This window comes from Myxine glutinosa, chromosome 1 (genome assembly GCF_964187855.1).
Source record: "Myxine glutinosa chromosome 1, kmMyxGlut1.1, whole genome shotgun sequence".
NCBI classification, from domain to species: domain Eukaryota; kingdom Metazoa; phylum Chordata; class Myxini; order Myxiniformes; family Myxinidae; genus Myxine; species Myxine glutinosa.
The window spans coordinates 155,534,700-155,559,459 of record NC_136261.1 but is presented as its reverse complement, the minus strand read 5'-3'; the positions used below and the strand labels follow the sequence as shown (position 1 = coordinate 155,559,459).

The 24,760-nt window shown below is 49.6% G+C and overlaps 1 protein-coding gene across 3 annotated transcripts in view; it reads right to left on the bottom strand.

The window, feature by feature from the left end:
• The window catches only part of LOC137430135 (bMERB domain-containing protein 1-like), a 53,090-nt gene extending 36,010 nt beyond the window's left edge, over positions 1-17,080 (bottom strand). For all 3 annotated transcript variants that reach the window (XM_068120735.2, XM_068120755.2, XM_068120745.2), the window contains exon 1: positions 16,935-17,080. In XM_068120735.2, coding sequence (XP_067976836.1) covers positions 16,935-17,004 — 70 coding nt within the window. In that variant the 5' untranslated portion in view covers positions 17,005-17,080. The remainder of the gene's footprint in view (positions 1-16,934) is intronic.
• Positions 17,081-24,760: the final 7,680 nt, after the last annotated feature.

The window sequence follows — 24,760 nt, the reverse complement described above, 5'->3', positions numbered from 1 at the left end:
CTGCTGCAATGTTCATTTCCGATCGCCCAGTGTGCCTCCTACCAGAATTCCCCTTGTTGCGGTTGAGGCTAGTGCCATGCTCTTGGCATTTTCTAACAATTCTAACATTCGCCCAGATGGTTTTGGCGGCTGGAGGCTCCCGTTCTGGGGAAAAAAAGGTAATCCGAATTCAAGGGGTTAATATGCAAAGGTTATTTATTTTGACAATTTACATGTGATTATTATTATTATTATTGTAATTGTTATTATTATTATTATTATTATTACGATTACTACTACTACTACTACCACCACCACTACTCCACATGCCCAGCTGAGCGACCCCTCTTGGTGGGTTGACCCTTTTGCAGTTTGTTCCCTTGGGACAGGGGAAACGCAAGGTTCAGGGAGAAATTTTTTTTTTTTTTTTTTACAATTGGCCACGGTGCCCTGAACTCGCTCCCACAGATATTCTACCCAGACAGAAACCATACTTGAGGTAGGCTACCGTTAGGCAACATGGGAAAAAAAATTTTTAAGTAATTATTTTTAGTGTCGCCCCATAGGGGATGCGAGAGAGAGTTTGTGTGCATGCGTGTGTCCATCCACAACTATATATTTTCACTTTGAAGATGGTTTTCTCTGCAACCGCTCGTCCGATCGATGCAAAACTTTAAACATAGGAGGGACTCCCATGGAGGGGGGACTCCCCATGAAGCATATTTTATTGCTAACTCTGATGTCAGTCACATGGTAAGGCAGCCATATTGGATTAGAGAAAAAAAATTGGACATCAAAACCGCTCAACAGGAAAAATTGAAAATTGGCATGTCATAAACTCCCCATGGGTGATAACGATGGTGTCATCGGTAAGTGGTATTCTAGCCATAATTGGTTAAAGTGAAATATATATTTTTTTTGTTTGTTTTTGTTTTGTTTTGTATACAAGATCGAGACTCGTGAAGGAGCGAACATTTATCACACAGAAAGACAAACCGACAAACCGACACATAACCGACAAACCGACACATAAAACAAAAAGCATCGGGAGCGGTAGACAAGATGGGGAGAGAGGGGGAAGGACACAAACACAACATTTGAGAGCAGGAACCGAGAGACATGGAGACATCGAGAGATCTGTGGGAGGGAGAGGGCTTTGGGGGGGAGGCATGGGAAAGGGGGTGGGAGAGGCATAAAACATATGGACACTGCCAGGACTACCAGGAAAGAAGTTGGAATTACAAACAAGGTGGATCTGGGGTGAATTAGTGGGGGTAGAAAAGATCAAGGTTTTGGATGGGGGAAGATAAGAGATGGTGGTGAACAGCTGTTTTAAAGACCTGGAGGGAGGAGTGGGATTGAAGGGAGTGTGGGAGTTTGTTCCAGAGGCGGGAGAAAAGAGGAATGAAAGAGTGAAGGTGAGCAGAGAGCCGAGATTTTGGCAGTTTAACCATCAGAGGCTTGCTGGCAGATCTTGTGCGACCTGTAGGAATATTTGGGGGACAGAGCACAGAGAGAGCTGGGGGAGCAAGGCCGGAGAGGAGTCGGTAGAAGACAGAAAGACCACCTACCTGCCTGCGGTGAGTGAGTGAAAGGCCCTCAGAGATAGCTTCATCGCGGGAGATTCCAATGATTCTGAAAGCTTTGGTTTCAACAGCGTGAAGCCGAGCTAGGTGTGAGGCAGGAGCACCAGCCCATAGGGGAGAACAGTATTCCATTGAGCTGCGGATGAAAGCCTTGTATGTGGTGAGGAGCTCAGGTGTGCCTCGGAAGGACTTCGCACGACGGGGGATGCCCAGTCGGCGACTGGCTTTGCAGGCCAGCTTGGAAATGTGGTTTTCCCAAGAAAGATCATGGCAGATAGTGAGACCCAAAAGCTTGAGCGACAGAACTTCTTGGAGAGGATTGTTGAGAAAGTAGATGGGAGGGTTGTCCAATCGATCTTTTCGGAGAGACATAGTAATAGTGTGAGATTTGTCAGGATTGAAAGACATGTTCCACTTGTTTGACCAGTCTGTGATTTTGTCCAGGTCTTCAGAGAGTGAGGAGGCTGCAGACTGCCGATCTGAGGGAAGAGGATTGGAGCGGCAGAGAGTGGAGTCATCAGCAAAGAGATAGAGAGGATTTTCCAGAGAGTCGGAGAGATCATTGATAAAGACCAGAAAAAGCACAGGGCCCAGCACACTGCCTTGGGGAACTCCAGCCTGAACAGGAAGGGGAGATGAGAGAAATCCATTCAGGGCCACACGTTGACTACGACCAGAGAGGAAGTCCGCAAGCCATGCATGGAGATTTCCATGGATACCATAGGAGTAGAGTTTGGTGAGCAGAGCTGGGTGCCAGACCGTATCAAAGGCACGTGATCTGTCGAGGGAGACAGCTCTGATTTCCTGTTTGGCATTGAGGACCTCCATCAATTGTTGAGACAGGAGAAGCAGCATGTCCAGAGTAGAGTGACCTGGTCTGAATCCAAATTGATGATCAGAGATCAAGCCATTGGAGAAGAGGAAAGATTTCATATCCGAAGCAATGATTGATTCCATGACTTTGCTGATAATTGGGAGCAGGCTGATTGGTCTGTAGTTTGGAGCAGGCTGATTTATCCGAAAAATCTGAAACATCATATATCTGATCTATGACCTGATGTGAGTGAAGAATTATATGTATGATATACATATACATACCCTGGTGTTGGGCTAGCGGCTAGGGTGCCAGCTTAGGATCCTAGGATCCTGGGTTCGAATCCCGGTCGATCGCTGAATTAACGCCAGTGGGGTTGACTCAGCCTGTCATCCTTCCGAGGTCGGCAAATTGAGTACCAGTTCACTGGTAATTCCCTGCTTGTCGTTAAAGGCGGCAAAAAAGGGTTGGCGTCAGGAAGGGCATCCGGCCGTAAAACATTGCTTCAAAAAGGTGACCGAAAAACAACAACAACCACGGTTCCCGAAAAAGGCCAACCCCCGCTTGCGGGGAAAAATGGCCTCTAAAGGTGGTTATTTTTTTATATATATATATACATAACCCATGCCCATGGAGAAGGTGAAAGGATTTTGGAGTTTGCTGATGGAGCTGATTTGTTGATTTGTAATACTCAGTTCCAGAAAGAGGATAATAAGCTTGTTACATACACGTCAGGTGGGTCGACGACAACCGTTGACTACCTGATGGTGCGTAGGCGAGATAGGGGGCACCTCCGGGACACAAAGATGATCCCGGGGGAGGAGGCTGTTTCACAGCACCACTTGGTTGTCTGCGACATAAGGGTGAAAGGTGCGAGGAGAGCTCGGCGGGTGAAGTACCAACCGAGAATGAAGGTGTGGAGGTTGAAAGAGGTGACAGTAAGGGAGGCATTAAAAGAGAGGCTGAGTAGGGTAGAGGATGATGTGGTTGAGCTTGAACGTGATTGGATGTCAATGAAAGCTAGTCTGTTGGGAGCCGTTGGTGAGGTATGTGGATGGACAAAAGGACCACCGAGGTACTCGGAAACATGGTGGTGAGATGATGAAGTTGGAAAGAGGATTGACGAGAAGAGGAAGAAGTTCAAGGAGTGGCAGAAGGCGAAGGGTACGGGAGCAGAAACAGCAGAGCATGAAAGTTATAAGGCAGCCAGGAAGGCTGCAAAGAAAGAGGTAGCAAAGGCGCAGGAGGCATGTAGGAAAATGTTCGGAGAACGCTTGGATTCGGAAGAGGGTCAGAAAGCAGTATTCAGGATTGCAAAGCACATAGCGAAAGAGAGGTGTGATGTGATGGGGGTGAGTTGCTTGAAGGATGAAGTGGGACAAATCGTTGTCGACCCAGATGGAATTAAAGGAAGATGGAAAAGATATATGGAAATGCTGTTGAATACAGAGAATGAATGGGATGGCAACATAGAGAGTAACCCAGTTTTAGGACCGGCAGAGAAGATAACTGAGAAGGAAGTTGAGGAAGCGATGAAAGCAATGAAGAGTGGAAAAGCAGGAGGGTCGACGGGAGTTGTGGGAGATATGTTGAAGGCAGCAGGAAGTTGGGGTGTGAAGAGAATGACAGAGATCTGTAATCTGGTGCTGAAAGAAGGCCGCATTCCAGTGGATTGGGAACTGAGTACCCTCGTCCCTCTATACAAGGGGAAAGGTGACCCTCTGGAGTGTGGCTCGTACCGAGCGATAAAGTTATTGGAGCATGGAATGAAGGTATTGGAAAGGGTGTTGGAGAGGAGGATAAGGAAGAAAGTGAAGATCGACGAAATGCAGTTTGGATTTATGCCAGGAAGAGGAACGACAGATGCGCTTTTCATTGTGAGGCAGTTGCAGGAGAAGTACATGGAGAAGAGGAAGAGGTTGTTTTTTGGGTTTGTTGATCTGGAGAAAGCATTCGATAGGGTTCCACGCAAAGTATTGACATGGGCATTGAGGAAGTTAGGAGTGGAGGAATGGTTGATCAGAGTAGTGATGGCAATGCACAATAGAGCGCGCACAGCTGTAAGGACGAAGGACGGGAACAGTGGTGAGTTTGAGGTGAAGGTGGGAGTGCATCAGGGGTCGGTACTAAGTCCACTACTATTTGTAGCTGTGATGGAGGTGCTGGCTCAGAATTTAAAGGAGGGTTTACCGTGGGAGTTGTTGTATGCAGATGATCTGGTGTTGATTGCGGAAAGTATGGATGGACTGAAGGAAAAGATGAACAAGTGGAAGGAATGTATGGAGACAAAAGGTCTGAAGGTGAATATCGGAAAGATGAAGGTGATGGCAAGTGGTAAAGCATGTGGTGAGGTGGAAAGAACTGGGAAGTGGCCGTGTGCTGTGTGCAGGAAGGGTGTCGGAGTGAACTCCATTCAATGTACAATGTGCACTGAGTGGGTTCATCAAAAATGTAGTGGTCTGAGAGGGTCATTTACCAGTGTGGCAGCTACATTCAAATGTAAGGTGTGCACAGAGGGAGCTGCAGATGGAGGAAATGTTGAGTTGGATCTTGGAGACGGCGTGAAGCTGGAAGGTGTGAAAACATTTTGCTACCTCGGAGACATGCTGAATGGAGAAGGTGGATCAGACTCGGCAACGGTTGCTCGAGTGAGATGTGCATGGAAGAAGTTTCGGGAACTGAGTGGCGTGCTGATGAGGAGGAGAGTGTCGCTGAAGCTGAAGGGAAAGGTGTATGCTGCATGTGTGAGAAGTGTTATGATTTATGGGAGCGAGACATGGGTAATGAACGTAGAGCAGCAACAAAGGCTGGAAAGGGTGGAAATGCGAATGGTTCGATGGATGTGCAGAGTATCGTTGAGAGATAGGAAGACAAATGATGAATTGCGAAAGATGATGGGAATATTGCCTGTGATTGATGCTGTGAAGAGGAACAGGTTGAGATGGTTTGGTCATGTTTTGAGGAAGGATGAAAGTGACCGGTTGAGAAGAGTGATGGAAATTAATGTAGAAGGAAGTAGAGGACGGGGAAGACCGAGAAAGACTTGGCTAAAGATGGTGGAAGAAGAAATGCGGGCAACGGGGTTAACAAGGAGAGATGCAGAAAATAGGGCAAAATGGAGAAGATTGTCATGGGGACCGCAAGGCTAACCCCCGCTTTAGCAGGGAAAATGGCCTTAAAATGCATGTTGTTGTTGTGTTGTATATACATAACCCATGCCAAGAAACTATGTGACATAATTGGGTGAATGGATGATACAGGTATATGAGCCCTAATAGTAGTGTGTTCAGTTAACGATGGTATTCTTGTTCAGAATGAATGTACGAGGCACAACTATGCACTCTATGAGTGCGGTTCAAGTTCGTTTTTGAAGTTTATCGATATATTATTTATATTTATATATAATTATGGGGTATGCTGACACATGGTGTAAGCAATAATGAACCGTGCTTTGTACATAGATACATAAATAGAAGAAGCCTTATAGGCAAGCATCACCAACCTCCTGCTCGATATTAATTAAGTTTTTTTTTATGGACGAGTCTATGTTTTTTTAACGTAAAGTTTCATTGAGGTTTTCATTTCACAGTTCACAGTTATAGAAATTACAATTTTCAAATACTAGATATTGATTGAGGTTTTTTATGGATGTGTTTACGGTTCTTTGCATACATTTTCATTTATGAACACTTTCCGACGGTTCTGTGATTTTTCCCCGGTGTACCGGCTTCAATGTCCATCGGCATGCCAAATTTCAGCTTTCTACATCACCGGGAAGGTACCGAACATTAATTTCAGTTAGTCAATCAGTGGTTAGAACAAGCTTTATATATTAGACTCGCCGAAAGCACCGGGCGTTGCTCGGGTTCTTTTTGAATGAATTTACTACTATAATTCAGCTTTTACTCGCGGCCGTAGAAGATTGACTACGATAATTCAGCTCAGCTTTTAATTGCGAAGTGGGCCCAGCCCGGCCGAGGTGGCCTCAACCGGCTTCGCCACCTAGCCTATAACCTTTCCGGGGCCCGTCCCGACATTTTTAGTTCTTTTTGAATGAATTTACTACTGTTACGTGGTCCCCTCGGTGAATACCTGGTCTCAGTGACCCCCGGACCGTGAGAGGAACTTCGCCAGAAAGCTGTATTATATATGCGCTTTCGCCACGCAAGCCATATGAATTTCACCCCAGAGACAACTGACGTTCAAGGATATATTTCAATGGTAATGATACCAAACAATTTCAATGACACAACCATCAACAATATTTCAAGTACACAACCACGGAGATTTTCCCCGAGCAATCAACAATACATAATCATCACCAATTCCCAATTCACAATCAATTCCCTATGATTAAGATGGCCATCTTATACATGTGTGTCCCGGTGAGTACTCACACCCCCTTTCGGTCTCTGCTCCTCACAATGTCTCTGGGCCTCTCCTGACCAAGATACTGCTACTGGTCGGCGTCTCCGCACTCGGGCGGTTGAACGAACCCCGGGTGGACGTTCCTCCACCGGGCAGGTATCGTACCGGGGACAGCTGCTGCAGCGCACACCTCCTTGCCAAGCAACGGGGCAAAACCCAGTGCGGCTTCCAACGCGCGCGAGGCCCCAAAGTGCGACCCGTACGCGTCCTTGTAGACGGGGCAAAACCAAGCGCGGTTTGCAACGCGCGCGAGGCCCCAACGTGCGACCCGTACGCGTCCTTGTAGACGGGGCAAACTGTGCCGGACGCTTGGTTCCGTGCACGCACTCACGGTGACTTGCCGTGTCAAAAGGTAGTTACGCGTCCAGGTAACTCCTCTCGCCAGACGGGTTTCGGAACGCCGCTTGTTCACGCAGCGCAAGGTCGATCCCACCTTTCGTCGGAGCCGGCGAGGAAGACGAAACCTCCTTCTTTTACCTCGTGTCTTTTTCTTTCCGTTTTCGGTCACTTCCGTTTCCGGCCACTTCCGTTTCCGGCCACTGGTTGAGCAGGGCTCCTGACCCTCCAATCACAACAACCCTTAATATAATACACACGGATGAGCAACCTGAATGGTAATTCACATACATTCACATAAATATGTAACACTCCCCCCCTTCAAGAAAGAAAGTTTGAACCCAGCGAAAACTTTCTTTGCCAGCCAATTTGGAGAAACAAACCAGATAACTCAACCCCCCCCCACATTATCAGTTCCCCCCGGGCACAGTTATCACTTAAAAATAAAGCAACCAAAATTTCACCACAACCCCTCCAGATTACTCCCTCTGGACTAAGTACCAACAACGACATTGTCCCTGCCAAATCAAACTCCATCTCATGACCCTCTGACTTTGACCGTCAGTTTCTTGGGAATGAAGGTTAAGGGGTTGATCAAAGCTCCAAAGTTAAGCAACTCGATAGCACTTTTTCCGGGAGGCCAAGCCGAGTATTCACTACATGGATGCCTTTAGGAACGCGGAGTTCACGGTTAGTCCGTGCAGGAAAGTTCTCTACATGGGCGCCTTGAGGAACGTGGAGTTCACGGTTAGTCCGTGCATGAAAGTTCACTCCATGGACGCCTTTAGGAACGGCGTTCACGGTTAATTCGTGTAGGAATCTTGGCTCGGCGGCTCCGCCACCTTCAGTGCTTCAACTTCTCAGAACTTCCCTAATAATTAGGGTGGGACCACTGGTCCCTGTAGTCCCATGAATAGCGGTCTCCTTCTCGGCCACCATTTTGCCAATCCTTCCTTCGGGAGCGGCCATAACTCAGGGAGCCTCCATAATAATATTGATTGCGGCCACCACCAAAACTACCGCCCAGTTGTCCTCTCCTGTAGACCTCTCGACGCCTACGAAATGCCTTCCCTACTGTTATGGTCCGACCCTCCAAATCCTTGCCATTCCAATTCTTCTCTGCCTCTCTGGCGTCTTTTGTGCTGGCAAACGTGACAAAGCCGAACCCTCTTGACTGTTGCGTTTCCCAGTCTCTTACCAACCGCACTTCCCCCAGCGGCCCATATCTGTTGAAGACAGAGGTCAGAACTTCTTCCTCTGTTTTGAAGTTCAGTCCCCCTACAAATAACTTGGCACTTTTGTCGCCATCCCGAGCTGGTGTGGCGTTATTTTCCCTGCTGGGCTCTTTACCAACCCTCTGGTTACCATAAACTTGACCCCCGGCCAAATCATTCCCGATAACCACAGATACACCCTCTACAGGAAGCGTGGCTTGTAAACCGACGGTGACCGGTCCTGACACCAAATCGGACTCCAACTGGATGACCTGAAGGGGAGCACTAACACCGCCCCCGATCCCCTGTAAACGCACACTATCCCCCGTTGCCGTCTCCTCGGACCATGGCAAAATGCCTTCAAGCATTAAAGATTGATGGGCCCCTGTGTCCCTCAATATCCTAACCGGTCTCCGGTTAGTCGAGGCTCCATCCAGTGACACAAACCCCTCTGAAATAAATGGTTGGTAACCCTTTTGATGGCGATTTCTTACGCTAGCCATCGCATTCGGAGTTGTACTAGTCGGACTCCGCTCTGGGTTGTCCCTTTTCATGAGGTAACAACTGGACATCAAGTGTCCAGGTTTCTTGCAAAACGCGCACGTAGGCCCGGAGGAAAAACTCGGGGTCTGCCTCGGGCCCCCCGAACTATAAGTTTGTCTTGGGCCCGCATCCCTCTGATTTCGAACCGGTGGGGTATCATAGTTGTCCCCATAATCATCTCGAGGCCGCCGCCATGTATGGTCGTTCTTCGCACCTGCTGTTCCCCACCTCCCCTGCGGAGATCTAGGCGAGGAGTTAGGTTCGTGGACCCCTATTCGGTGGGTTAAGGCATAATCATCTGCCATGGTGGCTGCGTCCCACAACTTTGGTACCTTCTTTTCCTGCAGGTACACTTTGATGTCCTCGTGGACACACTGCTGGAATTCCTCCACCAGGATCAAGTCCCACAATGTTTCGAAGTCTTTCCCGACTCCTTTTGACTCACACCACCGATCAAACATGTTTTCTTTCACTCTGGCAAACTCCACATGGGTCTCACTCTCCCTCTTCCTGGCATTCCTGAATTTTTGCCTGTAAGCTTCCGGAACCAACTCATAGGCCTTGAGGATGTGCTTCTTCAGTACCTCATAATCTGCACATTGGTCCATTGGTAGCGCCGAATAAATTTCCTGAGCTTTCCCCACCAGCACACTTTGCACGAGTATGGTCCAGGCCTCCTCCGGCCAGTTTAACTGTCGAGCCACTTTCTCAAAGTGTGGGAAAAATTTCGCGACTTCTTTTTCACTGAACGGTGGAACCAGCCTCACATGTCTGCCCACATCCCAGGTTTTCTGGTTAGGTGTCGACCCCGTCAGCAAGGGTGGTGCCTCTCCCCGTTCTCTCATTAACTCCAGCTCCTTGAATTTGATTTCTTGCTGAAGCTCCATGTCACGTTCCTTTAATTCCCTTTCCGCTTTTCTCTCCTCTGCTTCGAGGTCCCTTGCAGCTCTCCTCTCCTCTGCTTTTCTCCCTTCTAACCTTTCCTGGAGTTCTCGTTCCACTCTCCTTTCCTCTGCTTGTTTCTCTTCTCTCCTCGCTTCTGCTTTCCTTTCTTCTTCTGCTAACCTTTCCTGGAGTTCTCGTTCCACTCTCCTTTCCTCTGCTTGTTTCTCTTCTCTCCTCGCTTCTGCTTTCCTTTCTTCTTCTGCTCTTTCCTTTTCTGCTTTCCTTTCTTCTTCTTTTAACCTTTCCTGGAGTTCTCGTTCCACTCTCCTTTCCTCTGCTTGCTTCTCTTCTCTCCTCTCTTCTGCTTTCCTTTCTTCTTCTTTAATCCGTTCCTGGCTCCGTAATTGCAACTCCAGTTTCCGGAGCTCAACGTCTTCTGGTTCTTCGGGTAGCCACTCCCAGGCTAACTCGTCCCATGTTCCTAATCCCACCATAGATTGTATCACCGTGGCCTGCAACTCTGCCTTCCTCAAATTAGTTCGGACCTCCAAGTTAAAATGTTTGGCCAATTTCAAGAGGTCCGACTTTAGCAACGCTCGGAACTGTGCCTCACTCGGGGTTACCCCAAAGTTCTGTGCCACAAACGCCATGGTGCCTATCGTTAACACCTGTTAACCTTCACCCAAGACTTTACCCCAATTTCTCAAAATTTTTTTTACCAATTAATAATTAATTAATAAATTTTAATTAATAAAAAATATTATTATTTTATTATTTTATACAATTTTAAATCCCGGACGTAGACCCAATTGCGAAACCGCAAATCGTAATTTGGACGAGCCCCCAATTCTGTTACGTGGTCCCCTCGGTGAATACCTGGTCTCAGTGACCCCCGGACCGTGAGAGGAACTTCGCCAGAAAGCTGTATTATATATGCGCTTTCGCCACGCAAGCCATATGAATTTCACCCCAGAGACAACTGACGTTCAAGGATATATTTCAATGGTAATGATACCAAACAATTTCAATGACACAACCATCAACAATATTTCAAGGACACAACCACGGAGATTTTCCCCGAGCAATCAACAATACATAATCATCACCAATTCCCAATTCACAATCAATTCCCTATGATTAAGATGGCCATCTTATACATGTGTGTCCCGGTGAGTACTCACACCCCCTTTCGGTCTCTGCTCCTCACAATGTCTCTGGGCCTCTCCTGACCAAGATACTGCTACTGGTCGGCGTCTCCGCACTCGGGCAGTTGAACGAACCCCGGGTGGACGTTCCTCCACCGGGCAGGTATCGTACCGGGGACAGCTGCTGCAGCGCACACCTCCTTGCCAAGCAACGGGGCAAAACCCAGCGCGGCTTCCAACGCGCGCGAGGCCCCAAAGTGCGACCCGTACGCGTCCTTGTAGACGGGGCAAAACCAAGCGCGGTTTGCAACGCGCGCGAGGCCCCAACGTGCGACCCGTACGCGTCTTTGTAGACGGGGCAAACTGTGCCGGACGCTTGGTTCCGTGCACGCACTCACGGTGACTTGCCGTGTCAAAAGGTAGTTACGCGTCCAGGTAACTCCTCTCGCCAGACGGGTTTCGGAACGCCGCTTGTTCACGCAGCGCAAGGTCGATCCCACCTTTCGTCGGAGCCGGCGAGGAAGACGAAACCTCCTTCTTTTACCTCGTGTCTTTTTCTTTCCGTTTTCGGTCACTTCCGTTTCCGGCCACTTCCGTTTCCGGCCACTGGTTGAGCAGGGCTCCTGACCCTCCAATCACAACAACCCTTAATATAATACACACGGATAAGCAACCTGAATGGTAATTCACATACATTCACATAAATATGTAACACTACTATAATTCAGCTTTTACTCGCGGCCGTAGAAGATTGACTACTATAATTCAGCTCAGCTTTTAATTGGGAAATGGGCCCAGCCCGGCCGAAGCGGCCTCGACCAACCTCACCACCTAGCCTAAAACCGTCCCGGGGCCCGTCCCGACATTTTTTGTTTTAGAGGTTTCCTCCTGTCTTTCACCGTTCAGGAGATTAGCGCGTGCAGACAAACAAACAAATAAAAACTTTCTTTTATATATACAGATATATTCAATTATATGGTGTAGATTATGTGTTCAACTCTTCCTCTCAACCAACATGTAACACGATCGATTTTTTTTTTTTACAAAAAGTACACAGATTGATGAGGCTCGTTATTTACATATGCCCTTCACAATTTGTCATTCTTCACAAGGCCTCAAGTCCCATTCATGAAGTTGCAGATCCATGTCCTCATTGTCCTGCCATTTTCATTTTCCTCATACAGTATCTAGTTCGACTATCCTAAGTATAGGAAGAGGAAGCACACAACTCGGTGAAGTATAAAAAAAACATTTGGCAGACATGAATAATTCCAAAAATGTTCAAAGTAATCGTAAAAAATGTAATAACTCCCAAAACATTAACTGCACACGTAATTACACTCAGCCATCATATAGGCAGTAAAACTGCCAAGGTGGACGTGGGCAAACTGCTGTTCCGATCCTCATGAGACGAATAGGAAGACTTTTTTTCCTTTTTTTTCTTTTTTCTTTTTTTTGTATACTGAATCGAGACTTGATAAAAATAGTAAATTTACATTGAGCCGTTGAAGAGAAGGAAACATTAAACGTACGCTGTTTCGGAGTTTAGCCTTGTTGAATGTTTGCTCTTCATTTCTGAAGATGGCTGTTGACATGAATGATGTAAGTCACCTGATTAGTTTTATTAATGGTGCAGAAGCTACTATTCACACAGCAACCACACTCTAACATAGCAAGCTGTGTAACTTGGTCTCAAGGAGTATCCAAGACTACCCAACCACTTGCTACTTGTAGTCCAGGCAGGAATTGGTCATTTCTTCAGGATGCCTGCAACAACCTATCTACTCTTCGCAAAGTACATCGTGGGATCTTTAACGTCCACCAACAAATGTTGGCACATGGGATGCCCGTTTAATGTCTATCCGTTTATACAGTCGTGTCTGTCTACTATACTGTAACTGGGACGACATTCAAACTCAGGTTAAATAGCTCAGAGGTGAGTGTGCATACCTCCAGGCTATCCTGCCAGCCCAGAGGAAGTATAAGATGAGTGTAAGAATACCCAAGCGCTTTTCACCACCGAGGACTGCCCACTTGACTGACGTGTGGACACTGGAGCAGGACGGTACCCTCATGAAAACGATTCGTGCATGAAAGGATGGTCTCACTGGACAGGTACTGATTCGCCTTTATCATGCTATCTAGAATGATATACAGTAGATATAAAGTTATTTGTTGATAGATAATAGATAGTGGAAGGAATAGCTAGCATATCTTACTATAATTCACCAAATGTCCGTCCATCTGTCTGTCCGTCCGTCCGTTCCCAGGTACCGCAAAAACGGCTGAACCGATTGCAACGAAATTTTGGGTGGGTAATCCTGCGACTCCCTGGAGTAAAATAGGCTATATTGTTTTCCCAATTTCAGCTTTGGTCTCCAGCATTTTCAGGTTTGGATTCCCGCCGAACGTTATTGTCCCCGGGTACCGCAAAAACGGCTGCACCGATCGCAATGATACACCTCCATGCCCGGGGGATTCCCAGGGGTGACCCCACTAGTATATCTAATACATAGGGGTCATTTTAACCACTCCCTCGCTGATATAAATGTTTAGTACGGTACTTTCTATGTGGGTGAGAAAGCTGAAATTTTGCATACTGAAGCAACTCAAATCCACTTTTACTGGAAAAAAAATCACAAAACCGTCAGAAAATGTCCATAGACGAAAATATCCACGAATAAGTGTCAGCCTGTGCAGCCTCAGTTTCCTCACAGTGGGTCACATGACCCAAGACAATGGCACTTACAATCGAACTGGTTGCTAAGAAACGCTAACGTGCCACTTATGCCTCATATTTTATAACCTTTGTTTTATTTACTGTACATTAAAATTACCAAATCTGGAAACTTTAAAAAAAAGAGTTCACTCTAATCACGAGTTCTCGATTTACTTGAGTTATTTAGCTGCTTACATTATGCAAGGACAATCCACTTCATCAAATTTATAAAGCTTTCTCACAACTGACTTTATCAAATCGATAAAGCTGATATTTGTTAATAAAGGTGGGTGGAGGTTATGTACTCACCACTGTTTGTTTATTTTTCTGTCTGTGAGCAGGATATCTTAAAAAGTTGTGGATGGATTCAGATGAAACTAGAACGACACTCCGCTGGAGAGCAAACCTCTGCCAGGCTGAACAGTTTACGTTTTGTATCCCACTGATAGGTCAGATTTCGCCTGTTCTTGTCACCTAACCAACTCATCCACCATGTTTTGTCATAAGTCATCCACAACTTGTTTAAATATTATGCTATTGTCGTGTTCCTGGCGATTAAAATCTTTACCAGGAAACGGATTAGCCGAGCAAGCTTTAACTCCGAAGGCGTTCAGTTCAAATATGGCAGAGTTCATACACGCGGGGGGGGGAGGAGGAGGAGGGTGAGGATGCTGAAACTCACTTACCTCACGGTTCCAATGGCAGCCCTCAGACCTGTGGAGATTAACTCAATGAACACGGAATTATGTACAAAAATAATAGATTTATTTTACGGAACCCGAAAACAAGAACGCGACGGTAAATAAATGTCCTAAATCGGGACGTCCCCACACCAGACTTAAACACAAACACAAGGAATAATTTACAAAAAGAATCGTGCCATGTGGTGCGAGGAGCTTATCTCAATCTGGCTGAGGTGTGTCAGGGATAGTCAGGCCCCGAGCTTGTCGTCTGAACGCGGCTCCGGTGTTGGTGGGAGGAAGGCCTCAACGCACCCTTGTTCACGCGCTGCTAGGCCAACGTACGCCGCTGCGCAGCAAGCCTCGTTTGCACGCTCGTCGTCCGAACATGAGGTCCCGTACGCGAACGCAGGGAAGGAGGATCATCAGCGCTCCACCGTCCATCGTCGCCCAACAAGCAAGGGTCCAAACGGGAAGAGGTTCAACGCAAGAAGAGAAGAGGAAGAGTCCACGGCAAGCAGAAGGTCCAAGCGCAAGAGGGGAAAATGTCAGTCTCTCCTCACTTTTTATCAACCCCTGTCGTCGTCGTCGTCGTCTCTCTATCTCTCTCTCCCAATCCCTGCTGGCCAACCTCACAGGCTCAAATCTCTACCAATGGCCGCGTCACTTCTCTCTCGTGCAATCGGTCGGTGGCCAATCAGTTCGTTGCTTCTTCCTACCAATCAGTGGCCAGCTTCTTGCCCCTGCCTTGACCAATCGCCAGTCCTTCCTTATTCTGCCATTCGCCAGCCTTCGTCCTGCCTCGTGTCTTCCTTCCTATTGGTGGTGTCTCGTCCAATCGCTGCCCCTCTGGGCGTGGCTCCCGGCCTGTCTGCTCGATGTTCTATTGTCATGCCGGCGCAATATGCGGGCGCTTCCTGCCTGTTCTTCTAGTGAGTTTTATTGTTGGAGGGGAATTTAATTAGTGTGTGTGCTAATGGGGATGGATTCCTAACTTGTGTCTATGGTGTGTTGCCATACAGGACACAGGTATGATCACAGAGGGGACGACATACAAGGGAATTTTACCCTTATGCCCTAATCTAGTTAACAAGCCCCGCCCCCTTGTGACGGGGATGAATATACACTTAATCCGAATAAACTGCCAAAACAGACTTATTACATGTGGGGTTCCCTATTACGACAACCGGAGCATGATACCTACACAGATATACCTGGTCTATATACCACTCTACCCCAAAATTAATAAAACTATATATAGTTTTTAGCCTGATCTCTCAATGGTGAAGAATCAATTGAAATAATTAAATAATTCTCGTATCCGGATCCGTATTCGAATCTTCACCAAAATCGAATCGATTCGTCCGTCACACACCCAACATGTCCACCATGTTTAGTCTGAATCCATCCAGAACCTTTTCAGATATCCTGCTATATATCGGTTTTAGCCCTATCACTCTGGTGAAGAATCATTTAAAAAAATTATCCGATCCGGATCTTCACCAAAATCTCATCATTTCGTCTTTGTCACACAAACAACCTCTCCACCTAATTTCGGCTGAATCCTTCTATAACCTTTTGAGATATCCTTTTCACAAACAGACAAACAAACAAACAGATCGGGGTGAAAACATAACCCTCCATCCACCTTCACTGGTGGAGATAACCAGGTGGATAGGTTGTGTGTGAGACAACTGACAAGGACAACCAGATTCGATTTTGGTGAAGATCTGAATATGGATTCGGATATGAGAATTATTTAATTTTTTAAGTGTTTCTTCACTATTGGGAGATCGTGCCAAAAACGATACATAGCAGGATATCTCAAAAAGTTATGGATGGATTTGGACGAAACTTTGTGGAAAGGTTGTGTGTGTGACAAGGAAGAATCGATTCGATTTTGGTGAAGATCTGAATTTGGATTCGGATATGAGAATTATTTAATTTTTTAAGTGATTCTTCACCATCTCGAGTGACAGGGCCAACATCGACATATAGAATGATATTTAAAAAAAGTTATGGACGGATAATGGCCTAACCTGGTGGATGGGTTGGTTAGGTGATCAGAACAAGCCGATTAGAATTTGGTTCATGTCCGAATCCGGATCCGATCTATGAGTGAGATACAAAACGTAACTTGTTCAGCCTTTATATGTTGTTGATTGCCGGTACGTTTCGCTTCGATTCCCGAATGAATCGTGCACGTAATGGACGGTTTTCCTAACCCCACGTGCGACGTCTCTCACGCTCACAAAAAGGCGGGAAAATATTAATCGCATCAATCCGCGCCTTTGCTTCCACTCGAATCCCTGGCGACGGGCAGCTTCTTCGGCTTATATTGTATCGTTAGGCTCGTTTCGTTATTCACATTTTCTGTAAAAAGCGAGAGTATTTAGTCGTGCGAGCACATAGAGGCAGCCGGCAGGTAAGGTCCGAATAGAGAGCGCACACGGAGTCTATACTATGTAATACACAGGTAAATCGATTCCTGTGCCAAACCGTCACCAAACCGAGATGAACGTCCATCGGCAAAGCAAGATCGGTGCAGCGAACATGCGGAGGGAGCGCGGCTCGGGTCGGCGCGGCTCGGCTTCACCACACTGGCCTGGTCGGACGGGCCGGCTCTGCGTGCCCATTGCCCCGTAGCTGGGCACGGCTCCCCTTCCGGGCTCCATGCGGTCTCCGCTCGCAGCTCTCGACAGCGAGTCCGGGCGATGTGCAGCAGCTCCGGTGAGAGACGACGGCGACCACAAGCCCGCACCGCCAGGCGGCAGCAGAGGCTCCAGACATTCGCGCGTTTTCCAGGTCCAGCAGGGACGGCAAAGAAAACCGCGTCACCTTGATGATGTAATCGACTTACCTTGGCTTCGAGTTCAAGTGTCGCTGAGATAACTAACGGACCATTGATGTGGGTCGACCTCCTCTCGTGGATACGAACTCTCACCGTGAACTACGTGACGCTACTCGTTAAACATTATACGTACTCTAATTACCGTAATTGTTTTTAACACCACGTGGTTGGTAAAAGATTGATTTTCCGCACACAAAGACGATTTTCACGTTGCGCTCGACAACAAACTGCTTACAATTGGCTGCCATGTGACGTCACCATTTAACACACCTTCGACGTGGTATTTGGATTACAGTAGATCTGAGGTTGTTAACGACCTATGTTAAAGTAGATCTGCGTGCAGACATACTCTCACAATCATCCTTCCCCGTTCCCTTGGCATTTCCACAACAAAACTGTCACTTTTGGAAAAGTATTTTTGACCTGGATCATTGGATGTATTACTATTACAACCTGAGCTGTTCAGTGATTATATTATCCCCCGTTGAACTTATGGATTGGGTCTCGTCTGGACATCCATGCGTGCGTCCACAACCATATCGCGGAGATCAGAGATGTATTGTCCAATTTTGTTCATACTTGGTACAAAGACAACACATGACGGTATACAAATGCCCATCATTTTGGTTCACGATGCAATCAAAGATGGCCGACTGGCAGCCATTTTAGTTGAAAAAAAAAGTGAGGTTGAACAGGTCCTCAACCATTTCTCATTCATTTTGCCGGTCTTGTTCAAACTTGGCACACAGATAATGATGAATGGTGGCTTACATAGGCACTTCATTTCTTTTCGAGATTAGATCCAAGATGGCCGAATGGCGGCCATTTTGTTACTTAAACGTGCTCCAACCATTTCTTGAACATGAATGGGCTGATTTTGTTCAAACCTGGCACAAGCACAGCACATGACAGCATACACATGCATCTCACTTTATTTTGCGATTGATCAATGATGGCTGACTGGAGGGAGATACAGACTGGAGGGCATTTTAGTTGCAAAAAAACCCGACATTGAACATGTCAACCATTTCTTGCACATACATTTACCGATTTTGTTTAAATTTGGCACACAGATAATGAACGATGGGTTACACATGCACCTCATTTCCTTTCGAGATCAGATCCAAGATGGCCGACTGGCAGCCATTTTGTTACTTAAACGTGTACCCAACCATTTCTCAGGCATGCATGGACCGATTTTCTTCAAACTTTGCAAGAAGACAATACATGAGAGTATATATACTGAGAGTAGGCAGGATATATCACCAGCATCCTGGCAAAATTTCACATTCCTACCCCAATATACAGGGGGCACTGCAGCAACGGCACCACCACCATCCGCAGCCATATGCTGCACACGAAAGGAGTTAAATAATCCCACAGTGTCTTTCGTGAAGAGTAGGCGAGCACCTTGGAGAATTCCAAATTGCTGCACCACCAGTTGACTTCTCTGAGTCAGAGTACAGACTCATCCAAGATTGGTTGTTGCCTAGAAACGGCCCTCGACTCGTCGTCATGCACTGTAGAGTAGGTGAAGTACGGGTCTGCACTTAATAGTCCCCTACCCGGAGGGGACTATAGGTTTGCTCTCCATTCCTCTGTCTGTCCCACCTGTGGTTTTCTGGACTTTTTCCCATACCCTTTAACACACAGTTGTGGCCAAAAATTTTGGCACCTTTGCATTTTCTTCCAGAAAATTGTTGAAATAAAAAAATCTTTTGGTATCCACATATGTATTTCGTTTGCAGTGGAACAAAACAAAAAAGCTGAAAAAATACTAAATCTTAGCTTATTCCACACAGAAATCCTAAAATGGCCCAGACAATATTATTTGCACCTTTTAGAAGTTGTCAGAAATAATTAGATTACAACAGGTGATTCTCCTTTACTTTGGAATTGAACTCACCTGTGGTGAGTTGCAGGTGCCTGCAATATAAAAATCACTCATTCAACAAGTTTGAATAGAGAAAAGGAGTCAATCTGCTGTTTTGTATCACTGTGTGTGATTGACTTTTTGTTCTGTCATTGACTTGACTCTCCAATGAGCATGGAGAAAATTTTAAAAAACGAGAGAATTGTCTGAGGAGGTCAGATAGAGGGGTCAATATATGGTTGAACCCCAAAAACATTGATACAAAAGGTTTTTCAATGGATTCGGGTACCATTGGGCATGCTAAATAACATACTAAAAATCTAGTAACATCTGACTTCCGGAAAGGGGTCATTTTCGAGATGGCGTCCAAGATGGCCGCCGGGAGCTTAAAATGGCCATATCTCAATTATTATTCAACCTAGAAAGGTGGTTTTAGTGTCTAACCTTAGGTTTTAGGGCCCAAGGAATCCAATTGAATCAATAAAATTACCATCAGTTAATTATTTATTGACAAGTCCAATATGGCATCCCAAGGTGACATCCTGATCCACTAAAATGGCTCTGTCGAATAGTAGTCAACCTAGAGAGATATTTTCAGTGTGTATACCTAGGTTTAAGGCACCCAGGAAATCATCAAAATTACTTAAATAAGCACAAAGTAATCAGGTAATCCAGTAAGCCAGGTTTACCAGCCCATTAGGCATTTGTTGTCTTATACAGTTATTCGCTATTCATCGTCATCCTCCGACTCACCAGCCAATGAACCAAGTGTGTGTTTCAGATTGGAGATAAGAGTGTAATGTGTCTACACCACTGCCACCTGTGACTCCAGTCCACAGTATTCAGTGATCATTACAGACAAAGGTTTGTACAAAGCTTGAGAGGTTATGGCAAGGGACAGACTATTTTATATTGGGGGGGGGGGGGGGGGGGGACTGAAAAATCTGACAAACAATTTATTTTCATCTCAAAAGGAATAAGTATATTATTTGGTACATGTATGCATAAACAAAATCCATATTTTTTAGACATTTCCAAAAGAAATGTACACTTGTAATGCTCCAGACAGTCTCTTGAAGGTCATTCATTGTAACTGCTCCACTGCCTGCAAGACACTCCGCTGCTCTTGTGGACGATATGGACTATCATGTACTACTGCCTGTGGACCGTGCCAACTTGAAGAATGTGACAATCCACATAACAAGTTTCTTCCAGAGGAGTCGGAGGATGACGATGAATAGCGACTAACTGTACAAGACAACAAATGCCTAATGGGCTGGTAAACCTGGCTTTCTGGATTACCTGATTACTTTGTGCTTATTTAAGTAATTTTGATGATTTCCTGGGTGCCTTAAACCTAGGTACACACACTGAAAAAATCTCTCGAGGTTGACTACTATTCGACAGAGCCATTTTAGTGGATCAGGATGTCACCTTGGGATGCCATCTTGGACTTGTCAATAAATAATTAACTGATGGTAATTTTATTGATTCAATTGGATTCCTTGGGCCCTAAAACCTAGGGTTAGACACCAAAACCACCTTTCTAGATTGAATAATAATTGAGATATTGTGGTGCTGTGCACACACGACTCGATTGCCAGAGAGGTAGGCCACAACGCGTTGATACAACCGGTCTTTATTCAGAGCTCGCACTTCAGCACTGGGCCGGCTCGAGCTTAGAGCCCGCATATATCTCCCGAGGCCACGCCTTGCCCCCGGGCGTGGCCGACCGGCTGAAAGGCGGGGCATGCATTTCAGTTCCCCGCCTGGACGCTCGCGCCACCCACTGGTGCACGGAATTATTGTCCCTTGTGCCCGCCACACGCGCCCCCCCAGAATTCCCGCGCACCTGAAGGGTGAGCTTGCGGGGAAGCCGGATGACCCGGCCGAAACGCCCCCAGGCGATGCGTGCAGGGCTGGGGGGTAGTGGGACGGCGGGGCTGGGGGGTGCCGGGGGTCTGACCGCCGGGGGGCGGCCTCGACACGGAGGCAGAGCTGCTTGTGGGGGGTGGTCCAGATCGAGGTGGGCCGGCTTGAGGCGGTCCACGGAGATACGATCCGGGGCACCGCCGATGTCGACGGTGAAATATTTGTCCCCGGTCTCCAGCACGCGGAAGGGCCCGTCATACAGGGGCCGTAGCGGTGCCCGGTGGGCGTCGTGCTGGGCGAAGACGTACTCCGCCGTGCGAAGCTCCGGGGCGACGTGGGAGGACGGGCAACCGTGGTGTGCCGTCGGCACCGGGGCGAACCTCCGGGCGGTCTCCTGCAGGGTGGAGCGCTGTTGCGCCGCGGACCAAGGAGCCGTGGAGTCGGGGATAAATTCGCCCGGTACCCGCAGTGGTTGCCCGAAGACCAGATCGACCGAGGACATGCGCAGGTCGTCCTTGGGCGCCGTCCTGAGGCCCAGCAGGACCCAGGGGTGCCTGTCGGCCCAGCTGCCGTCGCGGAGGCTGTCCCGGAGCGCGGCCTTCATCGAGCGATGAAAGCGCTCGCACAGGCCATTGGCCTGGGGGTGGTAGGCCGTGGTGCGGTGCAGTTTGACACCGAGCCCTTGTGCCACCGCGCCCCAGAGCTCCGAGGTGAACTGGGGGCCGCGGTCGGACGAGATGTCCGAGGGGGCGCCGAACCGGGCAACCCAAGTGGCGATGAAGGCTTGCGCCACATCCGCCGCAGACGTCGCCGCCAATGGCATGGCCTCCGGCCACCGTGTGGTGTGGTCCACCATGGTGAGGAGGTGGGTGAACCCCCGCGAGGGGGGCAGAGGTCCCACCAAGTCGAAGTGGACGTGGTCGAACCGACACTCGGGCACAGTAAACGGGGCCAACGGGGCCTGGGTGTGGCGGTGGACCTTTGCACGCTGGCACGCGAGGCACGTCCTGGCCCAGTCGCGGATGTCCTTCCTGAGGCCATGCCAGACGAACTTCGCCGCGACGAGCTTCTGGGAGGCCTTCGTGCCCGGGTGGGACAGGCCGTGGATGGCGTCGAAAACCGGGCGCTGCCAGCCAACGGGCACGATGGGGCGAGGCCGGCCGAGGGAGACGTCGCACAGGAGGGCCGCGCCCGCGACGTCGAACGGCATCTCGGTGACGCGGAGGCCCGTGACGGCGGTCCGCAAGGCCTGGACGCTGGGGTCGGCGGTCTGGTCCTCCGCCATCCGGGCATAGTCGATCCCGAGGTGGACCGCGTGCGCGACGGACCGGGAAAGACAACCCGCCACCGGGTTGTCTTTACCCGCGATGTGACGGATGTCCGTCGTGTACTCAGACACGGCAGAGAGGTGACGCTGCTGCCGTGCCGACCATGGCTCGGCGACCTTAGCCATCGCGAACACAAGGGGCTTGTGGTCGACGAAAGCCGTGAACGGGCGGCCTTCGAGCAGATGGCGGAAGTGTCGGACCGCCAGGTGGAGCCCGAGCAGCCCGCGGTCGAAGGTGCTGTAGCGGCGTTCGTGCGGGCGAGGCTGCCGGCTAAAAAACGCCAGCGGCTGCCAAGCACCACGCACCCACTGCTCGTGCACCGCACCCACCGCGTAGTCCGACACGTCGGTGGTGAGGGCGATCGGTGCATCGGGCGCCGGGTGCGCCAGCATTGTGGCGTTGGCCAGGCCAGCTTTGCGCCCGCAAACGCCGCGGCCATCGGCTCCGACCAGGCGATGTCACCTTTGCCCGGCTTGCCCCGGAGGGCCCTGTGCAGGGGGCGGAGGAGCTGGGCGACGTGGGGCACGAAGTGGTGGTAAAAATTTACCATGCCCAGGAACTCCTGGAGCCCCTTGATCGTGCGGGGGCGCGGGAAATCCCTGACCGCCTCCACCTTGGCCGGTAAAGGGACGGCCCGGTGCCGGATGATGCCGTGCCCCAAGAAGTCGATGGCGGCGACACCGAAACGGCACTTTGCGGGGTTGATGATCAGGCCATGCTGGCCCAGGCATTCGAAAAGCATGCGGAGGTGGAGCAGGTGCTCCTCCCGGCACGCGCTCGCGACTAGGATGTCGTCCAGGTAGACATAGATGAAAGGTAAGTCACGCAAGACGCTGTCCATGAGCCGTTGGAATGCCTGGGCCACATTCTTCAACCCAAAAGGCATTCACAGGAACTCAAAGAGGCCGAAAGGGGTGATGACGGCCGTCTTTGGGACATCGTCCGGGTGGACGGGGACCTGGTGGTAGCCCCAGATGAGGTCCACCTTGGAGAACACGGTCGTGTTTGCCAACCGGGCGGAAAAGTCCTGGATATGCGGGACCGGGTAGCAGTCAGGGGTGGTGGCATCATTGAGCCGGCGGTAGTCACCGCACGGCCGCCATCCTCCACCGGGCTTCGGCACAATGTGCACAGGAGAAGCCCAAGCGCTGTTGGAGTGCCGTACGATCCCCAGCGGCTTCAGCGTGGCGAACTCCGCTTTCGCCACAGCGAGCTTCGTGGGGTCGAGTCGGCGTGCCCGGGCATAGACCGGCGGCCCAACCGTGGGGATATGGTGCTCCACCCCGTGTTTGACGGCCACCGTTGAGAAGGTGGGCCACGTGAGAGCCGGGAAACTGGCGAGAAGGCGGGTAAACTCGTCCGCTGCCGGAAGCGTGCAGACGAACCTCGCTGGGACGGAACCTTTCAGCAAGCCGCTTGGCAAGCCGCTCGGTGAGCCGCACAGCGAGCTGCTCAACGAGCCGCTCCGCGAACAACCAAGCGAGCTGAAAGTTTCGGCCTGGACGAGACGTCTGCGCTTACCGTCGACCAACAGCCCATGCACACATAGGAAGTCCGCGCCGAGCAGGGCCATTGGCACGCTGGCGGTGATGAACGACCATTGAAAGCGCTGCCCTCCGAACCGCAGTGAGAGGCAACGCTTCCCGAATGTGCGGATGGGTGTACCGTTGGCGGCAAGCAAAGCGGGGCCCCGGCCCACGGCTTGCTTGTCGGACGCAGAGGCAGGGAGGACGCTTACCTGCGCTCCCGTGTCACAAAGAAAACGGCGCCCGGACAAGGTGTCCGTGATGAACAGGAGGCTGCCGGAATGGCCGACGCTCAGGGCCACAAGTGAGCGCCGGCCCGGTCGTTTCCCCACCCGTCAAAAGAACACGGCGGGCGGCACGTTTTAGCCTTGCGGCCGAACCTGGCATGGTAGTAGCACCAGGTTTGCGGCGGTGGCGGCCGCGCCGGCGGTGGCGGTGGTGGTGGTGGTGGTGGTGGTGGTGGTGGTGGCGGCGGTAGTGGGCGGGGCGCAGCAGCGGCCACGAGGGAAGCCGGGGGTGCTGGAGCCTCCGCACCGGGAGCCACTACGGCAGCACCGTACACCAACCGCGTGTCACAGGCCGCAAAAAATTTGTCGGCCTCTCCGGCCAGGGCGCGGGGTTCCGTTATGTTGGAACCGGCCAGCGCGAGGCGCACCTGTATCGGTAGCTGGCGGAGGAAAAGTGCACGGAATAAGAAATCCGGGCGCTGGTCCCCAAGCAGAGACAGCATGAAATCCATCCGGACGGATGGTCGTGTGTCGCCGAGGGCGGGAAGGTCCAGGAGGCGGTCGGCATGTTCGACCTCTGTGAGCCCGAACGTGGCGAGGAGGAGACGTTTGAGCGCCTTGTACTTGTGGTCGCCTGGCGGGCGCCAAAGGATGGACACGACGTGGGCGGCCGTGCCGGGCCCGAGGGCGGCGACCACGTGGTAGTACCGGGTCTCGTCCGCCGTGATGCCCCGGAGTTGGAACTGAGCTTCGG